This window comes from Heterocephalus glaber, unplaced genomic scaffold (assembly GCF_053883595.1).
Source record: "Heterocephalus glaber isolate CG9 unplaced genomic scaffold, H.glaber_assembly_v1.0 deba00001788, whole genome shotgun sequence".
NCBI classification, from domain to species: Eukaryota; Metazoa; Chordata; class Mammalia; order Rodentia; family Bathyergidae; genus Heterocephalus; species Heterocephalus glaber.
This window is the reverse complement of record NW_028258471.1, coordinates 2,893,389-2,917,467: the sequence shown is the minus strand read 5'-3', so window position 1 is coordinate 2,917,467 and position 24,079 is coordinate 2,893,389. Positions and strand designations below refer to the sequence as shown.

The window sequence follows — 24,079 nt, the reverse complement described above, 5'->3', positions numbered from 1 at the left end:
CGCATCCAGATCTTGGCACTTAGCCTCTCCAGGTGTGGGCCTGGCATGGAGAGTGTTCTGCGGTCCCGCAGTTGATCTGTGTACCTGCCAGGTGAGAGCCCCATCTTAGAGCAATGCTCCCAATCCAGCTGTGGTCCCCAGGCGGTACCAGCCTCACCTGGGTGTGCTGATTAGAGAAGCAGATTCTCAGGTCTTTTCCTGGAGCTACTAAGTCAGAAAGGCTCAGGGTGGGCCCTGCAATCTGTGTTTTAATAAGCCCTGGCTGCTGTTCTATAGGGAACCTAGATTGCTTTGTTCTGCATGCGAACTTGCTCTGTGTGTAGGACTGATGTCGCTTCCCCATGCAGGCACTGTGCAGGGCTGTGACAGGCCCTTCCAGCCCAGTCCTCCCTGGGGCTCCAACAGAGAGGATGCCATCACAGCCACCCCAGTCTGCAGATAAGGACCAGGCTTTGAGTAACCGGGCTGTGAGCTCAGCAGGTGAACTGCTGACTGAGTTCACTCTCACACTGGTTCTTGGGCCTTGCTTATCCTCTCCTGTGATCTGGTCCAACAGGGAAGGTGCAGCTGCCACTGGGCCATTGTTGCTCCTCCTTTCATTTAGTTTCCTCTCTTTTACCCCAGCACACTCCACAGCGCTTTGCTTAATGTTCAACCGGTGTGGAGGCTTTTGTTTTTGAGTCTTAAGGGACACTTTAAACTGTTTTAAAAATGAGAAACTTAATGCAGAATTAACCCAAATTCCTGTATCATGGAAATGCATATGCAGAATAATTTCTCTTCATCATACTTGCAGTTGTAATAATGACTCTCCACATCATCCTCTTTTTTGCCCTGTGCGTACATAGTGGTCTCGCATTGCTTAACGACTGTTATGTGATCTGAGAAACAGATCATGTGCACATTATAGAGTTATGTTCACGCAAACCAAGGCAGCTGTGATATTCCCTCAGATCGTCACTGTACATGTAACAATTAACAATTAACAACTCTGTTGTTAATTGAAACATCTTTATGTGGTGCATGGCTGTACTAACAGTTTAGTATAATTTTATATTCAAAATGATAGCAGTGTTTCATATTTTAAAATTTGGAATAGTTGCATATATACAATGAGATACCTTGGGGATGGGACCCAAGTCTAAACATGAGATTCATACACACCTTACACACATAGCCTGATAGTAATTTTATACAGTATTTCCAATATTTTCCATCCCACAAGTGGAAAATTCCACACCTGACCTCATGTGATAAGACATGGTCAGAATACAAGCGCACTCAAAGTATTAGCTTGTAGTAGTCAGCTTCTTGTTGCCACAACAGAATATCCGAGGCAGGATGCCTGGGAAGTAAGTTTAGGGGTTTATTTGGCCATAGATCTGAAGGTTCAGAAGCGTGTTGGTTGCCTGAGCTATTTTGTTGAGGATGGTGCATGGCTATGGCAGGGAGTGTGTGTCAGACCAAACACAGTGTTAATCGGTGGGTATCTGCCTCACATCCCCTGAGGGACATGGCTTCAGGCTTAAGGACCTCCCACAAAGCCTCCTCCCAGGGGTTGCACCACCTGGGGACCAAGCCTTTGACACCCATGGACCTTTGCAGACCATGGCGGTATGGTATATGTAACCTGAGTCAGGTCTGGTTAAAAGGGAATTGTGAATAACAAGAGATACTGCTGCCACCCAGAAATAAGGGTTTTAGGAGCTCCCTGCCAGGAATGGAGTGGGGGGACCAAAATTTGTATTTCTTACTATATCATAGGCTCTGTGATAATTTCTGAAATAGGTATTTAATGAGGAACTTTGGATGGAATAGGTTTAGAACCCAGTTTGATGGCAAGGACTGCTTGCCTGAGTCATTGACTAGCTGAGGAATCACTGAGCTGTAATCCTTCTCTCTGGCAAATCAGGTTCCTTTCCTTGACAAGGACCTATCAGATCTGATCCCTCCTCACCCTTTTGTTATAACCCTTTAGCTACCCTGCTCTTGTTTCTTTTTTTTTTTCTTTTTAATTCTTTTATTGGTACATTTTAGGTATACAATACGTTTACATTTATCATTGGGTGCTTGTACCTGTACGTGATGTATCTTAGTTCTTATTTTTTCCTCCATTACCTGTGCGTCCTTCACCCCCTCCACCCTTCCCTATTTACATAGATTTTGTTTCCATTTTTTTTCTTTTCTCATAATTTTTCCTTTCCCTTCTTCCCTTTCCCCTTCCCCTGCCACCACTCCTACACCTTTGGACCTTTTCCTATTTCAAATTATCAATTATTCATTTTAATCATTTTCTGCTCTTGTTTCTTGATGAGGTTGCACTCCTTGTTGCTTCTGGGGCTGTGGTCACACACCTCTCCAGCATGGCGTGCCCCCTAACTCCCTCTCCTCATTCAGGTTTCCCTTGGCTTCGCGCTGGAGTATGCACTCTGGAGCCAGACCACCTGGGTTCAGACCTGGCTTTCCCACTTGTTGGTAGGCGAGTGGTGGCAAGTTGCTTAATGTCTCTGTGCCTGTTTTCCTTGCCTGTGACTGAGGTGTGTCATGTCTTAGAACAGCACTAGTACATGTGAGTGGCATGTGGGAGTCGGCTGCTGTTGGTGCTGTTATTCCTTGATTGTTCTGTCTTAACATAACTCCCACCTTAGTTACCTTGTTTCATTAGGTCATTTACTGTGTTTCATTACATCTTTTACCTTGCTTTGTGATAATCTTGTCATATAATCAATACCATAATTATATACTTATATTACCTTATTATATCTTTGAAGCACTTAGGGTCAGAGATTATTCTCTATGCTTGTTAACTAGTTGTTTGCCACCCCTAATCAGTCCTCTTCACTGGCATAGAGCTCTGTAAAACCAGGAATTTTATCTTCCTTCTTCACCCCTGTGTTGTTATTCCTTGGAATGGGACATGGCATATAGGAGGCACATAAAAAATATTTGCTGAATAAAGGAATGGATGACACCTGTAGACCAAATTGACTGTTGGTTCATTCCAGCATGAGACAGTGAACTTGTATCATACTTACATAGAAGTACTGTTTTTGTTTTTTTCTAGTTGGGATGGAATCCCCTTACTCCACAGTGATACCAAATAAAGAGATAGATACCAGGAGACACCCTTGTTTAATTCTACTCTAGACTATATAAACTGTGACCAAAAACCTTTTCACTGACACTAGTTCTTGAGGACATTGATAAACAGGGATCCATATTAGATATATATATGGTAGCCCATCAGAGAGTTCTTTCCATGTGGGCAGGGGGAGGAAAGACTGATTTTGCTGATCATTAGAGCTTCGCTAGTGTTGGGTATTATGACTGAGCAGGAGTTCGCTCATTTTTAGTGTATGTGCTGCTGAAACGAGCACTAGGAGTTCACTCATTTAACAGGTGTAAAGGAACAGCACTTCATTGTAATCTAAATGGCCCTTCCATCCCTAGAAACATGGTTGAACACTTTGAATGATCAATATTCCTTCTCTGGAAAACAACTGATGAACAGTTTGCTCAGAGTACTTGAAGCAGAAAAGAGATTTCATTGACTCTCTTTCTGCTAAGTTTCAGTGTGGCTAAGTCTCGGACCTCAATCTGTTGTCAGATCACTGACTGTTTGGGTCCTGGCGTGCTCGCCGTGTGTTGGCTTCCTAAAACTGGGCCCTCAGACCCAGAGAGGGGTGGCGTTTAGGAGCTGTGGTGGAGGGAGCGCTCTTGGGGCTGAGGCTTGTGGCCTGGCCGTGGCTGAGCCCCAGCGTGGCTCTGAGTCCTGGTTCACATGCTTCCCCGTGAAGGTGGGCGCTGGGGTCAGGGCCTCTCAAACCATGTAGATTAAAGACGGAAAAGAAGCAGTTGGCAAAGGAGAGTTTACTTTCAATGTCAAAGTCACAGATGCTGCAGAGGCAGAACCAGTTCTGTAGATGTGCAATGTGCTATTGTGTCTAACTAAGTTTATTCTTATTCTGTAACATGTCTGAGATCTCTGAATAGACGAGCCTAAGTAGCTCTGTCTCTTGTCCAACATCACATATCTGGCAAGTGACAGGACCCGAATTCCAGTCTGGCTTTGTCTAACTTCACAGCCTGAGCTTCCAAAGCTTCCTGGTGTGGCCCTGCGCTGTGCAGGTCATGCCCAGCAGCCCGCTGTAAGCCTAGATTTTCTCCGAAGTTGTTTGTTTAATGGTGAAGACACTAAAAGTTTGCATTCCACGCTGTAAAATGTTAATTATAATATATAAAAAGACTTTATATAATTTCAGGTTGATGCTCAGACAAAGACTTGTTCAGCTGGGATTCAGTGGGCTGGCCTGGAGGGTGCCAGGGAATGGACAGGGGTGACACAACACCGTGGATCTGAAGAAGATCGAGTTTGGTGAAGTGCATACTGTCACTGTCTCTGATTTCAGCAGCCTCTGATCCTAAGGGTCCATGGGATGCTCTGCACTCCCCTTCTTGACTGAATTCCTTTGTCACCCCGCCCTTTGTCACTTGTGCGCCCTTGTACCCAACAGACTGAGAAAGGGCACTGTTAAGACTCCCTGATTGTTCCTTTCATATGTTTTCCACGTACTCTTTTAAAGTTTGCATCCTTGTGTCTTTACACAAGATAAATGTTGTATTTTAGACTTTTTTTTTTGAAAATTTTTTGGAAAAGCAGATGGCAGTAACATTGAAGAACTCTTGAAAACATAAAAATAAATGTCAGAGCTCTTGGCAAGTCTATTTCCATTTTTGCGAATTACTTTCCTAAAAGGAAATTTTGAAGGTTTATTATGAGGCAGTTCTTCTCCCTTGAGACTCTCTCCCTCCCTTTCTCCCTTTCTGTATTATCATCTTGTTAGGCAGGGCCGGCTAGTGCAGGCCTGTAATCCCAGGAATCAGGAGGCTAAGGCAGGAGGATTGCCATGATCTTGTTAGGACTTTTTCATTCAAAGAACCATTGTGAACCATTCCATGGCTTATGTTAGTTTTTTACTATTAATACAGAACTGATGAGTCTTTAAATTCAAATACTGTATGAGCTTGCACACTTGTTAAAGTAATCATTTTAAGGGCTGAGGATTTAGCTCAGTGGTTCCGCCGCCTGTCTTGAAAGTGCAAGATCCCGAGTTTGAGCCCTGGTACCAAAAAACAAACAAAACAAAAGTAATCATTTTAAGCCAGACACGATGGTGCACACCTGTAATCCCTTCACTCTGCGGGGGGTGGGGGGGGTGAGGCAGGAGGATTGCAAGTTCAAGCCCAGCTGGGCAATTTAATAATTTAGCAAGACTGTGTCTCAAAAAATAAAAAAGGAATGGGCATGTAGCTTGGTATGGAGGCCTTGGGTTCAAATCCCAGTACCACCAAAACCAACCAAACAAAAAGTGTCATTTTATATTGTAAAAATAAATTAAAGTTTGCTTTATATCGTAAGGTTGTCTACTGGTGAGTGTCAGTATTGATGTATACTAGAAGTTGAAGGTTATTTTGGAGTGTCTTGTAATGAGCTGAAGTTGGCTTGTAATTGTGAAGAAATCTCTCATATTTTCTTTCCGATGCCATTTCTGCCATTCAGAGTAGAATGCATGATTGTTGCCAACGATGCCACTGTCAAAGGAGGCACCTACTACCCTGTGACCGTGAAAAAACACCTACGGGCACAAGAAATTGCGTTGCAGAACCGGCTCCCCTGCATCTACCTAGGCAAGTCCCAAGAGTCACGGCTCTCTGGCTAGCTAGCTGGTGATGTGCAAGGCTGTCTCGGAGGGCACCTGTGTGGTGGCATCACCAGTGCATATCTCACAGTGCTGCTGGTTTCTCCCATGATTAGAAAGGAAATTCTTGTTCTTTGTTCCAAACTTTGAGGGGTAAATGAAACAAGAACTGTGCATGAAGCTGTCATTGAGGATTAACCTCCACTAATGCTTACATGTGGCGGTTTTTTTCTCAACACATGGGTTTATTTCTGTTAACCAAAGTGGGTTCAAGCTATTTAAAAAAGAGCTAATAGTTAAGAATCTCTTGAGTGCCCAGGTAATGTGTTAAATGCTTAAGCATTATATAATTTGAGCAGATTTTTTTTGGTACTGGGGATCGAACTCGGGACCTTCTGCTTGCGAGGCAGGTGCCGGAACCTTGAGTAGATGTTTAAAGTAAATTTAATTTCCAGTGAAAGTCAAGTTAACCTTTGAAACGAGAATACATTTAAATAGGGTATTTCTTTTCTTTTTTTTTGGTACCAGGGATCGAATTTGGGTCCTTGTGCTTGCGAGGCAGGCGGTGGAACCACTGAGCTAAATCCCTGGCCCCGCTAACTTTATTTTTTTAACTTTTGCCATGTGTACTCAGTCATTGCATACATTATTTCATGTCATCCTGGTAACAACTCTATTGAATACCTGCTGTTGTTTTCTTCATTTCATGGGTAAGGAAACTGAGGCACAGAATGGCAGAAGACACCTGTAATCATACAGTTATGAAGGAGCAAGAGTTCTGTTTTCAACTTGGCTGGCACTCTTTTTTTATTTTGTTTTGTTTTTGCTACACTGTGGATTGAATCGAGGGCCTTCACACACAGCTACATCCCCAGCTCTTTTTTAGATTTTAGACAGGCTGTCACTAAGGCACTAAGTTGCTCGGGCTGGGGTCCAACTTGTGACCCTCTTGCCTCAGCCTCCCAGCGTGTTGGGATTACAAATGTGCACCTGCACTTCAGGCTTTAAGAATTTATGGTGTGTCTGTGGCTTTTGCCCCAGAGAATGTCCTAAAAATTCATGAAGGATTTTGCACAGAGGTGGAAATCCTGATGTGTTTGGGGAAATCTGAATCTGTTTGGTTGCACTAGGGGATTGGAGAGAGAATCTCAAAACAGTCTAGAGATAGGACAGGATTTTTGTGAAAGAGATAAAGAACTGATACTGTCATTGACGCACACCTGACTGAGTAGGCAGAGTATGCTCTGTGCATAGAGATGTACTTACTTCTCTCATTTTCCCAAGCAGTTGATTCAGGTGGTGCCAACTTACCTCGCCAAGCAGATGGATTTGCAGATCGTGATCACTTTGGCCGCATATTCTATAATCAAGCAATCATGTCTTCTAAAAATATTACTCAGGTAACTCCTCATTCGGGAGGTGTGTTGCTTTTACTGCAAACGTCCTTGCTAATTGTACTCCGGGGTGATTTAAAAATAAAACATAAAATAGAAATAGAAATAAAAATAAAAATAAAACAATTTAATACAGAATGTAATCTTTTCCCGCAAAATGTTACCTTAAGGTTACCTTCCGTTAGAACTTTTTTTAGTTATGGGAGCATTCATGTGAACTGATAAAGTTTATTTACTTACGGAAAACAGTTTTTAAAAAGGAAGAACACCTGGTAATTCCTTTTTTAGGAGTAAACTAAAAACTAACATAGGGGAGATTATATATATTTATATGTATTTAATATATATTGTACAATTATTTAATATTATATAATTTACATATTAGATATTATTAAGAAAATAGAATTTATATCCAATTCCTATGGCACATCTAGTCTTAACTGTATGTTGTTTGTGTATAAATGTGCATTTGGGAATGATACACTCAACTTATTTGTGTGTGTGTGTGTGTGTGTGTGTGTGTGTGTGTGGTGCTGGGGGTCAAACTCAGGGTCTCTCGCATGCTAGGTGAGCTCTGTGGCAGAGTGCTGTCCCAGATTTGCACTCAGCTTTGACCAGCACTGCCTCTGAGGTGGGAGGGAGAAGAAAGAGTGGTCAGGGAAAAGGAATAGAGGGACTTCAACTGTATCAGAAGTCTAGATCGGAAATACATTTGGCCCCATGTCAAGATTATTTAAGACTGGGTGTTAGGTGATGGATGTGCATTTCAGGTCATGTTACGTAGCCTATTTAATATGGTGCTGTATTATAATGTACATATCTGACCTTGTGTTAATTTCCTAGTGCTGCCGTAACAAATAGCCAGCACTGCATGGCTTAAAACAGTGGAACTTTACTCTCTCAAGTTCTGGAAGTGCAAAGTCTGAAGTCAGGACAGTGGCAGGGCCATGAGTCCAGGGGGCACTCTGTCCTCACCTTTCCAGCCTCTGGTGGCTCCAGGGGCTCCCTTGGCTGTAGCTGTATTCCTCAGTCTCTGCCACCTTCCTCATGTGCCCTCCTGTGTCTTCTCTCTTCTCTTACAAGGACCCTTGTCATTGGATTTAAGCCCCACCTGGGAAATATACCGCATGATTGTGTCTTACAATCCTTAACTTTTTTTTCTGTACCGGGGATTGAACTCAGGTCCTTGGCGCTTGCGAGGCAGGTGGCGGAACCACTGAGGTAAATCCCCGGCTACAATCCTTATTTTCCAAATAAGCGCACATTTACAAGTTCAGGGATTAGGCTTTGGAGGTCTTTGGGAGTCACCTTTGTGACCTTGTATGCTTTTCTGTGCCCTGTGGTTTTGTTTATGTATTATGTGTGGAAACCATAATACATCAGTCAGCATTTGACAGATATCTACTGTGTGCCAGACCCTGTGCTAGTAAATAAAACTAGATGAGGGCCCTGCTTCTGTGGAACTTGAAGCCTGAAGTGCTTTAAGATTAGATCTTCTATGGGCTAGGGATCTTAGCTCAGTGGTTCTGCCACCTGCCTTGCAAGCGCAAGATCCCAAGTTCGATCCTTGGTACCAAAAAACAAAACAAAACAAAAGATTAGATCTTTTATAAATTAATAGTGAACATACTTTTGTTTTTTTTGTTTTTTTGGGGGGTACTGGGGATCGAACTTGGGTCCTTGCGCTTGCGCAGCAGGCAATGAAACCACTGAGCTAAATCCCCAGCCCCAGTGAACATATTTTGGAGTAAGCAATACCTGCCTATGGTAAAAAATTCACAATGGCTAATGGGATTTTCACTGAATGTCTTCCTTTTGCCTATTTTATTTTCATTTTCTTAAATTCTTTTTTTCTGGTACTAGGGATTGAACCTAGGGTCTTGTGCATGCTAGGCAAGCACTCTACCACTGAGGTACATGCCCAGGCCCTTTTTGGTGGTGGTGGTTTTATTTTGGGATAAGGTCTTAGTTGCTCAGACTGGCCTTGAACTTGCAGTCCTCCTCCCAAGTAGCTGGGCTACAGATGTGCACCACCATGCCTGCAATATTTTCCAAAACTTTTTAATATCAGTATTTCTTTCCTTGAACCACTTCTCTTTTGGTTCATTTGTGGTGCTGAGGCTCAAACCTAGGGTCATCCACATTCTAGGCAAACTTTCTATCCCTGAGCTACATCTCCAGCCCTTAATGTTTGGTTTTTCTGTTTCACTTAATCAGAGATTTAAGATTTAGGATTACCTATCTTCTTGAGAATTAAAAAATTTTAATTGTCATCCTATACTACTCTCCCTACTGTTTTTTTTTTTTTTTTTTTTTTGGTACTGAGGATCCAACTTGGGTCCTTGGCGCTTGCATAGCAGGCGGTGAAACCACTGAGCTAAAATCCCTGGCCCTACTGTTTTTTTTTTTCCATAGTAACTATTCTGATTCTTTCCCCAATGTGTGAACTCTAAACTTGTTATCTGAACTCTAGATATTGCTTCATGCTTCACTGAGAAAGCTCTGTGTACTCCATCTCCTATGAGAACACCAGTATGAACTTTGGCTTCTTTCTTTTATTCCAGAAAGATTGTGCTACCTAAGCCATTCATAGTCTTTTTCTTTTCTTATTTTATTTTATTTTTTTTACTGGTATCTGGCATTCTGGGGATTGAATGCAGTATGTGTGCATGCTAGGCAAATGCTCTACCACTGACCTGTGGCTGCAGCCTTAGTCCTGCCATTTATAATCTTAATACCAACTCCCTTCTGCTTCCTTATCACCTTTCTGTCTTTTACTTTAATACTTTATTTTCTTATCTGCTATTTTTCTCACAGCTAACAATCATGTTGCTATCCTTTCTTCAAAGGAAAAAGCACCAAACATGAAGGTAAAAGATAAAGAGCATTTCCACCACTGTTGCCCCAGGAGTTGCATTTTTATCTCTTTCTTTTGTGGTATTGGGGATTTAACCCAGGGCCTTTGCATTGAGCCATATCCTCAGTCCTTTAAAAATTTTTTTTGAGTCAGAGTCTTGCTAAATTGCCCAGATGAGGCTTGAACTTTGTAATCTTCCTGCCTCAGCCTCCCAGAGTGAGATTACAGGAATGCATCACCACTGCTGAGTTTATCTCTACTGTTTAGATGTATCCTGACTAATTTCTCTTACTAGACTGTTAGCGTCTTAACATTACAAGAGTGTCAGAGTAATTTTTATATCTCAAATTTCCCTGAGATAGAGCTTGTTTAATATTTATTTATTAAAAAAGGAATCTTAGGCTAGGGGTTTAGTTCAGTGGTATCACTGCCTGCCTCGAAAGCACAAGGTCCTGAGTACGATCCCCAGTAGTGCAAAAAAAAAAAAAAGAGGAATCTCTTTACAACTGTTAAAGTGGTAGCCAACATAGTGAGTGGTTCCCTTTCTCATATTTTAATGTTTGTTATTTATTTCAGACTTTGGCTTGAATGTACTGATAAAATCATTAAAATACTACATTGCATAAATCAGTGACTTGCACTGTTTGGTTTGGGTGTGGTTTCCCCTCAAGGTTTGGTGCTGGATGCTCAGTCCCCAGTGTAGCAGTCCCGAGGTGGTGGGTCTGAGACATGGGTCTGCTGGGAAATGAGTAGACTATGGAGTGTTGCACCAGAAGGTGCTCATGCTGGGGTTTGGAGTGGTTCCTTCCCACCATCGTGGGCTGTTACTGAAGAGTAACAGTGGGCCCTGTCCTGTCTCTCATTTCCTGGATTGCCCTGTGACCTCTTTCCCTCTCACACATGCTTCTGCCATCATGTCGCCCACTATGTTGAGTCATAGCCTGAGGCCCTCCCAGATGGGGCTGCCTCATCTTGGACTTCAGCCTTCAAAACTGTGTAAAGTACCCAGCCTTGGGGACTGTGTCATAGCAATGCAGAACAGACAGAGACACAATTTCATTTATGTTGTTTTCGCGTCCTGATGGTGATCATTAGCTTCCTTACTAAGTTTTGCTCTGTTTTTCTCCCCAAGTTGGTTTTTATTTAATGTTGTTAACTTTGCCCATTGTAAATGCATTTATCCTTGTATTTCTAAGAGTCATTTACAGTCATATCTGTTATTTCCTACAGCGATAAAAATGTGGGCAGATTCCTACAGAATTTCTGGTTTAACAATTTAGTTTTGCTCTCCAGGAGAAAAGACAGTTACACTGGCTACTCACCTTCGAGTTCTCTTCTTTGCGTCTTTCTTTCCTGCAGGCTGGGCCTTGGGACCCTGTCTGCTCTTGGAGTTTGGAGATCTGGGCGGAGGGGGGGCCATTGGTGTCTGTGGTGTCCTGAGGTCCCTCTTCAGGGCCGTCTCCACATCCGTGGCCTGACGCCCAGTGTTCTTTGGAATATGCTGCTTTTATTTTCCCACTTGTGGTTTCCATGTTGCTGGCTTTTTGGGAGTGAGATGTATAATCTTTTTCAGAAGTGGGATCTTCTTACTTGTTTTCTTAGGTCTCACGCTACTGGTAATTTTTATAACTTAGTGATGGTCTAGTTTTCTGTACATCATCTTTTTCTACTGTACCAGTTCTCTTCTTTGCTTTACTGTGTGCCCTACTATATCAACAGCAAGGTGGCTTTCTGTTATTAACAGTTCATTTCTTCTGGCCGGATGTGGTGGCACATGCTTGTAATCCCAGCACTCAGGAGGCTGAGGCAGGAGAATTGCCACGAGTTCAAGCCCAGCCCAGGCTACATAGTGAGTTCAAGGCCAGGTTGAATTGGACTTTCTCAGGCCTTTCACTTTTTTGTTTTCTTTCTGTTTTTTGTTTGTTTGTTTGCAGATGTACTAAAAATTACTCTTAGGGGTTCTTGCTTTGTACCTTACTTTAGTCCTCCACTCCCTTGGGTTAGTTCATTATTAATATTTTCTTTGCAGTGCTAGGTAAGTATTCTACCACTGAGCTACATTCCCTGTACCTTTAAAAAAATTTTATTTTGAGACAAGGTCTTTCCACATTACCCAGGCTGGCCTTGAAGTTGTGATTCTCCTGGCTCAGCCTCCCTGGTTGCTGGGATTACAGGTGTGCATTACCACATCAGGCTAGTTCATTATTTTTGACATTTATCTTGTTGATTTTGTTTGTTTTAGACCCTGATAATTGCTCTGAGGGACTTAATCCAATCTCATTATTTTAGGTGCATTTTAACCTGCTATAAGGATGGATAGGGTTGGGAGGGATGAAATCACTGTTTGATTATATTGAGGCTGTCTGATAAAAAGATTGAGGAAGAAACAGAATGTCCTGGTTGAGTTAGACTTTTTACAGTTTACACAGACACACACGAATAATTAGTGGTGTTGATTACTCAGACATATTTTGTGGCTTTTAGTTTTAATAGTGACTCTTCAGGTAAAGACAGGAAAAATGTGCTGCAGGCAGTATCTGCTTTCTGGGATTACTTCGAATTGAAAAAGATGAGAGATTTAAGAGAAAACACATTATTACAGCCTTCTGGTCAAACAGTATTCCTCCCCGTGCTTCTAATTAAGTGATCTTAGCGTCCCTTGCACTTCAGAATTGTCTGAAGTTCTGCAGCAGGAGCATGGAGGTCCAGAGCTCATGCAACTTTGCAGAATCATGTGTAAACCCTTGGCTTCTGGTCAGGATCCTTCTGTAGGGCGTCCTGCTGATCTGCTAATTTGTTTTTTGAGGGAGTATCAGAGATCAAACTCAGGACCTTGGACTTGCGAGGCAGGTGTGGTGCCACTGAGCTAAATCCCGGCCCTGCTAATTTGTCTTTGATATAATATGACCTGATCTCTATTTGCTTAGGCAAGAACTGGAGCAATGAGAGGCCAGGAGGGTAATGAAATTTTGTTTAATGTCTTTCCAGATGATTGCCTCCTTTTTTTTTTTTTTGATTGCCTCTTTTTTGTAGCATCCCATTTCCTTTTACTCAAGTTTTGCATGTGTCATCTGTGGAGGTGACAATAAAGGTTGTTCCTGTCAGTTTCAGGTCATTCTCAGCCTTCTTACTGCTCCCATTTCAAGTCTGGAATCACCGTGGGCCTCTTTGCCCTGAAAGAGCAGTCTCTGGGCTCAGCCAGGTCAGAGCAGGCCCCCTTCAACTGGTGACCGGGTGGACTGCAGGCTCTCGGTGAGAGCCATGGAAGGTCGCCTTTGTCCTGATGTCATCTGTGTCATGTCCCTGACATATTTCTTGAGACAACGCCTGTGTTGTATGTCCATTGCGAGCCAGATCTCAGCCTGCAAGCATGCTCAGAGTTTATGCTCATGCATCGTATGCCCTTTTAATCCCTATAGTAGAGAGTGCAGCAGAATTGTCTTTCTGGGGTTCCAAATCCTTTGCCCAGTGTGGCCCCCGTGTAAGGTCTTTGTTGTACAACACATGGATACTCTGGGCCATGGGAAGTTTCCGTATCGTTTGGTATCCCTCACTTTGGGAGCAAAAGCAGCAGACCCAGGGGCAGACTCTTCTTGTATACATCTGTTCTGTCCTCTTTTGTGGATGAGTGACTCAGAATTAATTGATGAGAAGACAACTGTGTGACAGCCTTCTTACTGTCTTTGGTTGGTGACTTACCTGTGTTATTTCATTTTTATCTCTATTGTCAGCATTTATTTTAGCAACAAGCGTTTTGCCTATTAAATACTTGTGCCCTTTATTTCTTATTGATGAAAACATCTGAGAATTTTGATTTCTGTGTATTTAGTAACTTTACTCTAAAAACTTTATAACACCTTTGTTGAGCTATAATTCATTTACTATATAGTTCACTCATTTAATGTGTAAAATTCAGTAGTTCTTAGGATGTTCAGAGTTGAATGAATCTTAGAATATTTTCCTCATCCTTTTAACAGTCACTCCTCATTTCTACCCTGTCCCTCTAACCCTTGGCAGTCACTGATCTACTTTGTCTCTGGATTTGTCTTTTCTGGACATTTCACATAGATCAAATCTTACCTGGAGTGGTCCTTTGTGATGGATTTCTTTCATTTAACCAAAAGGTTTCAGGATTTAACCATGTCTTACTCTTGGTTTTTCATCCCTGTCTGGATGGTGCAGAATCCTGTATATGATCTATCTCCCACCTCTGGAATAAATGAACAGTTTGTAGATAGATCTTTGAAGAGCAGCAATACAAAAGTACTCCTAAACCAGGTGTCTCAAGTCTTCAGAGGTGCTTCTGTTACAGTAACCTAAAATAGATGATTTTTTTTTTTTTGGTACCGGGGATTGAACTCAGGTCCTTGTGCTTGCGAGGCAAGCGGTGGAACCACTGAGCTGAATCCCTGGCTTAAAATAGATGATTTTTGATCTCTGTGTTATCTATCTGTTGTTGCAGAACAAATGATCCCCAAACCCAGCACTGTAGGAACCCCTATCTCTGATCTCATGGGTTCTGTGGGTTGGAGCTGGGTTCCACTCTGGGCCTCTCACATGGCCAAGTCCCCTCAGGGCTTGACAAGGAGGGATACAGCATGTCCCAGCTTGCTTGTCGGTCAGATTCATTTCCTGTAGGCCTCATTCGGTTCCTTCTGGGTTGTTGTCAGAGGCCATGACAGGTTCCTTGCCGTGTCACTTCCCCATAGAGCCTCTCAAAGCATATCACCTGACTTCAAAGTGAGAAGGTGAGAAGATGAGAATGCTCATCACCACTGAAGACACAGCTTCTCACAGCCTAAGCACAGAAGGTTCCCCCCACTGCTGGCTCTGTTTTCTTGTGACAGGAAAATCACTTGCTTCACCATGTTCTCAAGGGAGAATACAGAGCAGGATGTCGGGGCCCATGTTGGAAGTCAGCTTGTCACAGTCTCCTGTCTTTTGGCTAGCATGCAGTCACAGGTGTCAGAAAAGTGTATTATTGAGCTCCTTGACTGCAGAGGAGCTGTGGTGAAAACGCTTCTGAAGGTGATGTAGCACTGTGGTGGAAGTCCCTCAAGTAGATGTGCTAATCATTTGTGCTAATTGTTTGGGAGACTTTTCTACTAAACTGATAGATCCCTCCTCACACTCCCACCCTTCTGCCTGTGGTGTCTCGGTCAGTTTGGGCTGCTATATAGCATTATCAAGGCCTGAGTGGCTTAAACAGCAGTCATGTATTCCTCACAGTTCTGGAGGCCAGCATGCTTGGGTCTTGGTTCCTTTGTGAGACTCCACCCTGAGGACCTCATCTACACACAGTTACCTTTCAAAGCCTCCACATCCCACTGAGGATCAGGGCTTCCACACATGGCTATGTGAGGATGCAAAGCATCCATTCCAAGCAGATGGTATGATGGCATTGTGACAAAATAATCCCTCCCATCTCCTCCACCCCACACCTCTCGCCTCCGTCCTTGGCTGTGAATACTGCTGACAGTTGCTATTCTTTCCTCTCCTTTTCCTCTGTTTGTTTTCACAGAATTCTGCTATGCCTGTTTAGTTCTTTAGGTCTTATTTTTGAAATCTGTTCCCTTAGGTTCTTAGATCATTGTGACTCTTTGTTTTTTGTGGGAGATGCATCGCCCTTTGTTCTGCACACAGGGTGCCCTGAGTCACCAGTGGGATGTGAGACAGTGACTTGAGACCATTTTTCATGATTCAGTAAACTGTACATCTCTTTCTTGAGTAATGACTCCGGGGAGCCACCATCTTCATTTGTTCAACACTCTGACTTGGTTATAAGAATGGAGCCTCAGGACAAAAGCTCTCAGCTCTGGTGCTGGCCCTTCTCACCTGGCATCCTCCTTTGCCAAATGTCTCTGAGCCAGCCTGGTCGGTATGCACATGCCCACAGGTCCAGCCCTAGGAAATGGGGGAGGTTCCCCATCTCTTTCCTTTCACTTGAGGATTGATGTTGTCCCCTTTATAGAACAGCCGTGACCTGCTGCCCCCAGAACACTTACTTGTCCCAGTGTGGGACATTTGGTGAAGGGCTTGCTTCTTTGCATGAATAAGGATCTTAGAGTTCATGTACTCAGATTTTTTTCTTCACAAGGGAGCTAATAAGTATGGATAAATATTTATAAATTGCCAGAACAGTATTATCAAGGGGATGAGGGGAGAGGAGAAAGCCAGGAGGGGAGGTAAAAAATGATGAAAATGTGACAATATGTATGTGTGCCAGTTCCCCAAGATGAGTGTAGTTGTTAGGCATCACAAACATATACCAGTTTTAAAACAACTAAGAAGAAAAAGAAGTTTGAATGCAGCCTGTAATACACTGTGGGTGGCGGTGATGTGAAGGGCATTAAGAGGAAACAGACACACCGGCCTGTTCCTTCACACCTGACTCAGTTCCGGTTCTGCTCTATGATGATGATACCCTCCCTCCCTCCCTCCCTCCTTCCCTTTCCCCTCCCTTTCTGAGCTGCCTCTGTCTGTGCTCCTGTGTATAGAAAATTCTAGGCCATAGCAGGAGGACCTATTGTAGTGCACAGCTAGCACCCTTGCTGGTATCATTCATGATCATTGAGAGTGAAAACTGTGGCTGGGATAATGGATAAATAGTGATTGTTTACCATCTGGTGTAGGTGCTCACTTAACAGTGGAAGGCATCATAAAGGAAGGTAATGATAGCAGATGTGCAAGTGGTGGACATTACCAGAGAGGGGAGAAGTCAACCTAATGGCAGTTAACACTGTGCCCTTTTTCTCCCTCCCCCTCCCCCCTCCCCCCTCCCCCTTCCCCTCTTTCCCTCCCCGTCCTTCACTCCTTCCTTTCCTTTCCACTCTTCTCTAAGTTCCTTGTCTTTTGGTTTTTGGGTATGGAAATAATTTGAGCGAAACCTGGTGTTCTAGTACAGAGAATAGGGTGATAAGGTGAAATTATGTCCTTTGGTTCCAGGAGAAAAAGGCCCATAGAGTATTTCAAACAATTAGAAAGTACACAGAACAATAAGACAGAACATTCAGGGCCACTGGCCAGGGATATTATGTTGGCATTTCATTTTGTTACTTTTACCTCCAATTTTAAAGAAATGATCCATTTAAACATTTATTTATCCACTCACAATGTTGTATTGGTGGAAATGCTGATTATTTGCAACTTTTTACTTTTATAAACACACCACAATGAGTACTTCTTTGTGTGCACGGGGAAGAGTTTTTGTAGCCATAGATATCTTTAACAAAAACTTTTGGGTAGTAAGTAAAACAGTAATTGATGTATGCGTCTGTAATATGTTGACCAGGAAATCTTGCAGCCACTTTTAATAATACAAAAGCTTTAGTTAAGGAACAGATGCTTTTTGTGATAGTCATTCCCATGGGAAGATGCTCTCTCACGCTGCATCCACTGTTGGTTTAATAGCGGTATATGGCATGTTACTTCTCAGAATGCATATTTGCAGGACTATGAGGCAACCTGGTGGAATATTGGGATTAATAGCAGAAATTACTTTCACATGATAATCTAAAAATCCATTATATACTCATTTTTCTTTTGCTGATATTTTTATTTCTATGTAGGGGTAATCAGCCAAACCCATATTTATTGTTCTTTGTGCTGTGTTAATCTCTGAGCAAGAATTTTTAAAAAGCTTTTTCTTTAATGGAAAAATTTTAATCACACAAAAGTAGAGAAAATAGTACCATGAACACCCTGTACACATTACCCAGCTCCAACACAATAGACTTTCCTCTGAGAAAGGTTTTTTGGTTTGACTTTTAACACGAGGTCCTACTACATTGCCTAGGCTGGCCCTAAACACCTGGGCTGGAGTGATCTTCCTGCCTCAGTCTCCTGAGTAGCTGGAACTATAGGCATGTGGTCCTACATTGGACTTCATTTTTCTTTTTTCTTCTGGTACTGGGGATTGAATTCAGGGCTTTTGCACTGAGCTATATTTCCTGCCACCCCACCCTTCTTTTGAGACAGGATCTTGGTAAGTCATTAAGTTGCCCAGCTTGGCTTTGAGCTTGGCATCCTCCTGCCTCGGGTCCCAGATTGCTCACTTAGGCTTTTGAGCAAGATTTTTAACTGCAGTGTTAATCTTTTTATTTAAAAAATACCATATTTGGAGTAACACAAAACATTAGTAATACCCACTTGAAGCATTATTTCAGTCGTCCTATGAGGTAAGTGGTGGTTATTTAGAAGGCTTATTATTGTTAGACTTAAAAGTTATCCTTTTGATGCCATTTTACTAAGTTGGGTATATTGTGGGTTTCTTCTCACCAGTAGTTGCTCAGGTTTCTCAGGCCAGTCTGCTTGTTTATAGGAAGATTGTTCATGCACTTTGTGAGTGTCTCATAAGCCTTTAAATGCTTTTTTGCAAAAAGTCTGGACCCTGTTCCAGACACCGAGAAGATTGCATTTTCAGAACATCCTCACTCCCTGCGTGCTGCTGAGCCCAGAGCTCAGACGCCGGCCTTCCTGGCCCGAGCCTCATCTCAATGCCTGTCTCTCTTGCAGATCGCGGTGGTCATGGGCTCCTGCACGGCGGGCGGCGCCTATGTGCCCGCGATGGCCGACGAGAATATCATCGTGCGTAAGCAGGGGACCATTTTCTTGGCAGGACCCCCCCTGGTAAGAATATCACCTCAACAAATTGATTGAAGTTAAATATACATAACAAAATAGTATGGTAAAACATGCTTAGAATTTACCGTTTTAATCATTCCCAAGTGTGCAGTTCTGTGGCATAGGTACATTATATTATTGTGCACCCGTCACTGCTGCCCATCTCCAGAGCTGACCTCTGTTCCTGCTACCTCTGTCCCAGATCCTAGCATCCCCCCCACCCCGCCCCCCGCCATGAGTCTGACACCCAGTGAGTAGAAACTGCCAACACTGAACCTTGTGTGACTGACTGGTTCCCTTAGCATAAAGTCCTCAAGGGTCATCTGTGTGGTAGCAAGTGTCAGAATTTCATTCCTTTTGAAGATTGACTAATATGCCATTGTGTCTCTGTACCACATCTTGTTTATCCATCCTTCCATCATTGGCTATTTGGATTGCTTCCATTTGGGGCTATTGTGAATAATGTTGCTATGAATATGAGTGTGGAAAGATCTGTGGAGTCCCTGTCTTCATTTCTTTCGGGTCTATAACCAGGAGTGATTGCTGGATTCTGTAGTATTCTATGTTTAATTTTTAAGAAATCACTCTATTTGTGTTTGTGGCTGAATAATAGTCCATTGTGTGAATGTGCCTTGTGTTTATCCATTCATCAGTTGATGGGGATTTGGATTGTATCTTCTCTAACTGTTATGAATAGGTGTGCTGTGACCACTTAACGCGTTTTTGTATGGCTCCGTTTTCATTTCTATATGGTATATACCTACTAGTAGAACTGCCGATCACGTGGTAACTATGTTTACCATTTGGGGAAATTACCACACTATCCACAGCACGTTTACATTCTCACCAGCAGTGTGAGGGTCCTGATTGCCCTACAACCTCAGCAATACTTGTTATTGTGTCTGTGTGATTACAGCCATCCTGGTGGGGTGAGATCCTATCTCACTGGGGTCACTAGTGATTGAACCCAGGGATGTTCTACCACTGCGTCGCATCCCTAACCCTTTTTAGTTTTTATTGAGACAGGTCTCACTAAGTTGCCCAGGCTAGCTTTGAAGTGGCTATCCATTCCTGCCTCAGTGTCCCTAATAGCTGGAATTACAGGTCTGCACCCACACACCCAGCTTGCTGTCTTTCACTTTTTGTTTTTAGCAGTACTGGGCATCAAACCCAGGATCTTTTTTTTGGTACTGGGGATCGAACTCAGGTCCCTGCGTTTGCACAGCAGGCAGTGAAACCACTGAGTTAAATCCCCAGCCCTAAACTCAGGATCTTTAGAGTCAGCCACATCCCCAGACCTTTGTTTTTATTATTTAAAAATTTTTTTTATTATTTATTTATTTTTTGGTACCGGGGATTGAACTTGGGACCTTGTGCTTCTGAGGCAGGCGGCAGAACCACTGAGCTAAATCCCTGGCCCTGTTTTTATTTTTCTTTGTTTTTATTTTATGAGATAGGATCTTGCAAAGTTTCTTAGTCTGGGCTCAAGCTTGCAGTCCTCCTGCTTCAGCCTCCTGTGTGCTGGGATTACATGGGTACATCACCACGCCTAGCCTTCACTGTGGTTTTGATTAGCATTTCCCTAATGACTAGTGATATTGGAGTTTTATGTATTTATTATCTGTTGTATCTTTGGAGACGGGTCTCTCCATTTTTATCACTTATTTATTTTTTATGTTGTTTGAGACAGGATCTCACTCTGTATTCCACATTGAGCTTGAACTCACTATGTAGCCCAGGCTGGCCTTGAATTTGCAGCAATCTTCATGCCTCAGCCTCCTGAGGGCTGGGATTAAAGGTGTTCCCCACCACATCTGGCTTTTTTGAGCCTTTTGAATGTATAAGTTATTCAGAAAGATTTTTCAGAAATGAAAAGCCAGGTGTGGTGGCACTCTAGAAAGCTGAGGTAGGAGGATTGCAAGTTTGAGCCGAGCCTGGGCAACTTAGTGAAACCTTGTCTCAAAATAAAAAATAATTTTAGGGTCAGGGATTTAGCTCAGTGGCACCGTGCCTGCCTTGCAAGTGCAAGATCCTGAGTTTGATCCCCAGTATCAAAGGAAAAATTTTTAAAAGAGCTGGGTACAGAGGTCCTGGGTTCAGCCCCCAGTACACACACACACTCTCTCTCTCTCTCTCTCTCTCTCTCTCTCTCTCTCTCTCTCTCTCTCTGTCTCTCTAAATTTCTCATACTGGCAATCTTTATGAACCACTGGTAGAGCCAGCTATATTATTTGTAGACCCTGGTACAAAATGAAAAATATGGGCCAGGGATTTAGTTCAGTGGTTTTGCCACCTGCTGCTCAAGCACAAGGACCTGAGTTCGATCCCTGGTACCAAAAAAAAAAAAAAAAAAAAGAAAAATATAAGACTCCTTGTTTACAAGTGGGAAAAAGTGTCATGAAGGGCAGTGAGGTGTGAGCATGTCCCTTTCTTCGGTGGCACCTTTTTCTATGTTCCTATATCATAGTCAGGTTTTTTCTTTCAGTGCCCTTGTTATGTTCTGCTCCTTTGGCCTAGAGCACCCCCTTGCCTGCCGCCCACCCCCATCGAATGTCTCTCCTGCTAGAGGACACACCTGGGACAGTGATGGTCTTGTGTGTTCCACCCTGAGATGTGGGTCCTTCCTGCACTCTCTCCTTGCCCCACCAGGGACACCTGTGGCCACAGATGGGGATGGGGAGGAGGAGGAGGGCCAGGCACAGGCCGGGGCAGACCAGACCTAGACCCATCCCCAGACCCATGTCTGCAGGGGACAGACTGACCCCATTGTCCACTCAGACATCACATGCCGAACACATGTGAAAGACTTTCAGAGGGAGATGGGCCCTGAGCATAAATCCCAGTCACAGGGCTCTTCTGAGAGGGCACCCTGGATGGCCTTGCTGGTGTCTGGCTGTGGTGACTGCTGTGGCATCCTGTGCCCTCCTCGCCTGTCCCTGCCTGTCAGTAAGGCACCCACCACCCTGTCCTGCTGTGTCTCAGTGTGCTCTCTGTCTGTGGGGCAATAGAGACACAGGCAGTCAATGCACCTGACAGCAAGTACCTCTTTCCATAAGACAGTGCTGGAGCCCTGAACAGATGAGAAAAGAAAGTCTACCCTACAGTGCACATACTCGGACTCTGATTCAGGCATAGGAAGGAATGGAGCTCTGAGACAGGCTGCTGTGTGGATGGACTGGATGTTATGCCAAGCACAAAAGGACAAGGGTGTGTGTGTGTGTGTGTGTGTGTGCACGCACGCGCACGTGTGTGGTACTGAGGACTCAAAGGCCTTTGCACTGAGCTTCATACCTAGTCCTTTTTATATTTTAAAATTATGACTTATTTATTATTTTGTGGTACTAAAGATTAAAGCCAGGGCCTTTGCAGAAAGCTACACCCTCAGCCTATTTTTATTTTTTATTTTGAGACAGGCCTTCACTGAATTACTAAGGTGCACAGTGTAGGCTTTATGTTTACAATCCTCCTGCCTCAGCCTTACAGAGTGCTGTGATTACAGGCTTGCGACACCACGCCTGGTCCGGACAGGTGTTGTATGTCATCACTTCTGAACAGGCAAATTCATAGAGACAGAGAGTAGATGAGTGGTTGCCAGGGGCAGGGCAGGCCTCGAGTGCGGAGTGACCATCAGAAAGTATGAGGTGTCACCTAACAGAGTGCAGTGTCCTGCAGTAAGCTGCTGCTGGTGATTGCATAGCCTTGTGAATTATGTGAAAAGCCACTGAATCATGTTGTTGGAAATGGTGAATTTTATGGTATGTGAATTATATTTCTAAAACTAAGTTTAGCACTTCAGAAATCTTTCAAAGAATCAAATTTGGTTTTGTAATACTAAACAAATACGGATTGATTAAAAAAGAGTTCCTGCTTTGATATAAAACAAACAAGTGTATTTCCTAAGCAGTTCTGTTAATTTTTAATAACTCATTGAAGATAAGGCTGAAGAGGAGTAATTTTGTTCTTGTTTTTTTGGTGGTGGTACTAGGAATCAAACCCAGATGGCTCTACTGCTGAGGTATATCCCCAGCTCCTCCTATTTTTAAATTTTTTTTTTTTTGAGGCAGGGTCTTACTAGGTACCCCAGGCTGGCCTTGAACTCAGCAATCCTCCTGCCTCAGCCTCCCGAGTGCTAGGATTACAGGCATGTGCCACCGTGCTGGGCATTTTTCAGAATTTTGAGTCAGGGTCTTGTTAATTTGCCAGGTGGGACTTGAACTTGCAATCCACCTGTCTCAGGCTCCCAAAGGGTGGGATTACAGTTGTGTGCTGTGGTGCCTGGCTAAGAGGGGTGATTTTATTTGTTTTTGTGATGCTGTGATTGAACCCAGGGGCTCACACATGGTGGGCAAGTGCTACAGCCCCAGTTTAAGGGCGATTTTAGATGTGATAAAGTCAGGCCTGCAGTGTTCCTATCTGTTAAGATTTCCTTTGCTATATATGATAGTTGTCATTGGTTAATGAGAGGAAAATACACTCAAAATTAACCTGTATAGAGTAAAGGTTACAAACATTTTTAGTAGTTTGTGTTTATTTTTCATCAGAAAATGAATAAAGAAAGGACTAAAATTTTTGAACATCTCTTAGGACGTTAGCGTCATAATGGACTGATGCTAAGTGCTGTAGAGGGAAGGTTTGGGCCAGGGTTGGTGGGTTTGGTGCTGTGGATTCAGGTTTAACTCCTGTGTTGGAGGCTCCCGAGCACCCAGGGAGCCTGCAGATCATAGGAGAATGAGCCTCCTTGGTGGTCGACTCTGAAAGACCATGGTTAATGGAGAAATCAAGCAGCCTCCCATTCTCTTGAGAATTTGAAACTCTGACATTCGTTTCACTGTAAGTTGAGGAAAGGCTGTGAGGTTTCACCCCAGTGTGGGGTTGAGTTATCATTACTTTGAGGGCCATACAGTGGTTGAAGAACATGGAGTAATAAGATCAGTTTGGGAGTTCCTGTTCCATCTGTCTCCCAGGTTGATATTTAATGGAATGAGCTGTTTTAATTTTTCTGTAACTTTTATCATCTTTGCACTCATGATCACAGTATCATGATGTGGGTGTTGAGTAGATATTAACTGATGACAGCTCCTTATTTTTTCCATTAACATTAGTCAGATCGCTGAAAATATAGTATGTCTGTTGTTTATTTCTTTTTACAACTTTAAATATCAAGACACCTCTTATAATTAGTTATTGTCTGGACTGAATGTTATTTTACATGGAAATTTTTAGAAAGAAGAGAATCAGTAATTGTTTTCTGGGGGTGGAATAACTGGAGGTGAAAGTTTTAATTACCTCTCCCTGTGGAAAGATATTTTTAGACAGAGCTTTTGATGTAGTGAATAAGTCATTTCTGTGCTGTATTTTAGATTAATGTTCATTATTCTAATAAAAACTTCTCCTGTGTGAAGAAGAAACAAGTTAACCAACCCAAAGAAGTAGGAATCAATAAACAATTCTTTTTTTTTTTTTGGTACTGGGGATCGAACTCAGGTCCTTGAGCTTGCAGGGCAGGC

General features: G+C 43.0%; 1 protein-coding gene across 5 annotated transcripts in view; it reads left to right on the top strand.

Annotated features, from left to right (window-relative positions):
• Positions 1-24,079, top strand: part of Mccc2 (methylcrotonyl-CoA carboxylase subunit 2) — a 63,792-nt gene that overhangs the window by 13,142 nt on the left and 26,571 nt on the right. For all 5 annotated transcript variants that reach the window (XR_015448062.1, XM_021250680.2, XM_004872851.3 and 2 more), the window contains 3 exons: positions 5,561-5,688; positions 6,987-7,099; positions 18,465-18,578. Coding sequence is in view for 4 of the 5 variants with exons in the window: in XM_021250680.2 (XP_021106339.1) it covers positions 5,561-5,688; positions 6,987-7,099; positions 18,465-18,578 (355 nt within the window). In the remaining variant the exon portion in view is untranslated. The remainder of the gene's footprint in view (positions 1-5,560; positions 5,689-6,986; positions 7,100-18,464; positions 18,579-24,079) is intronic.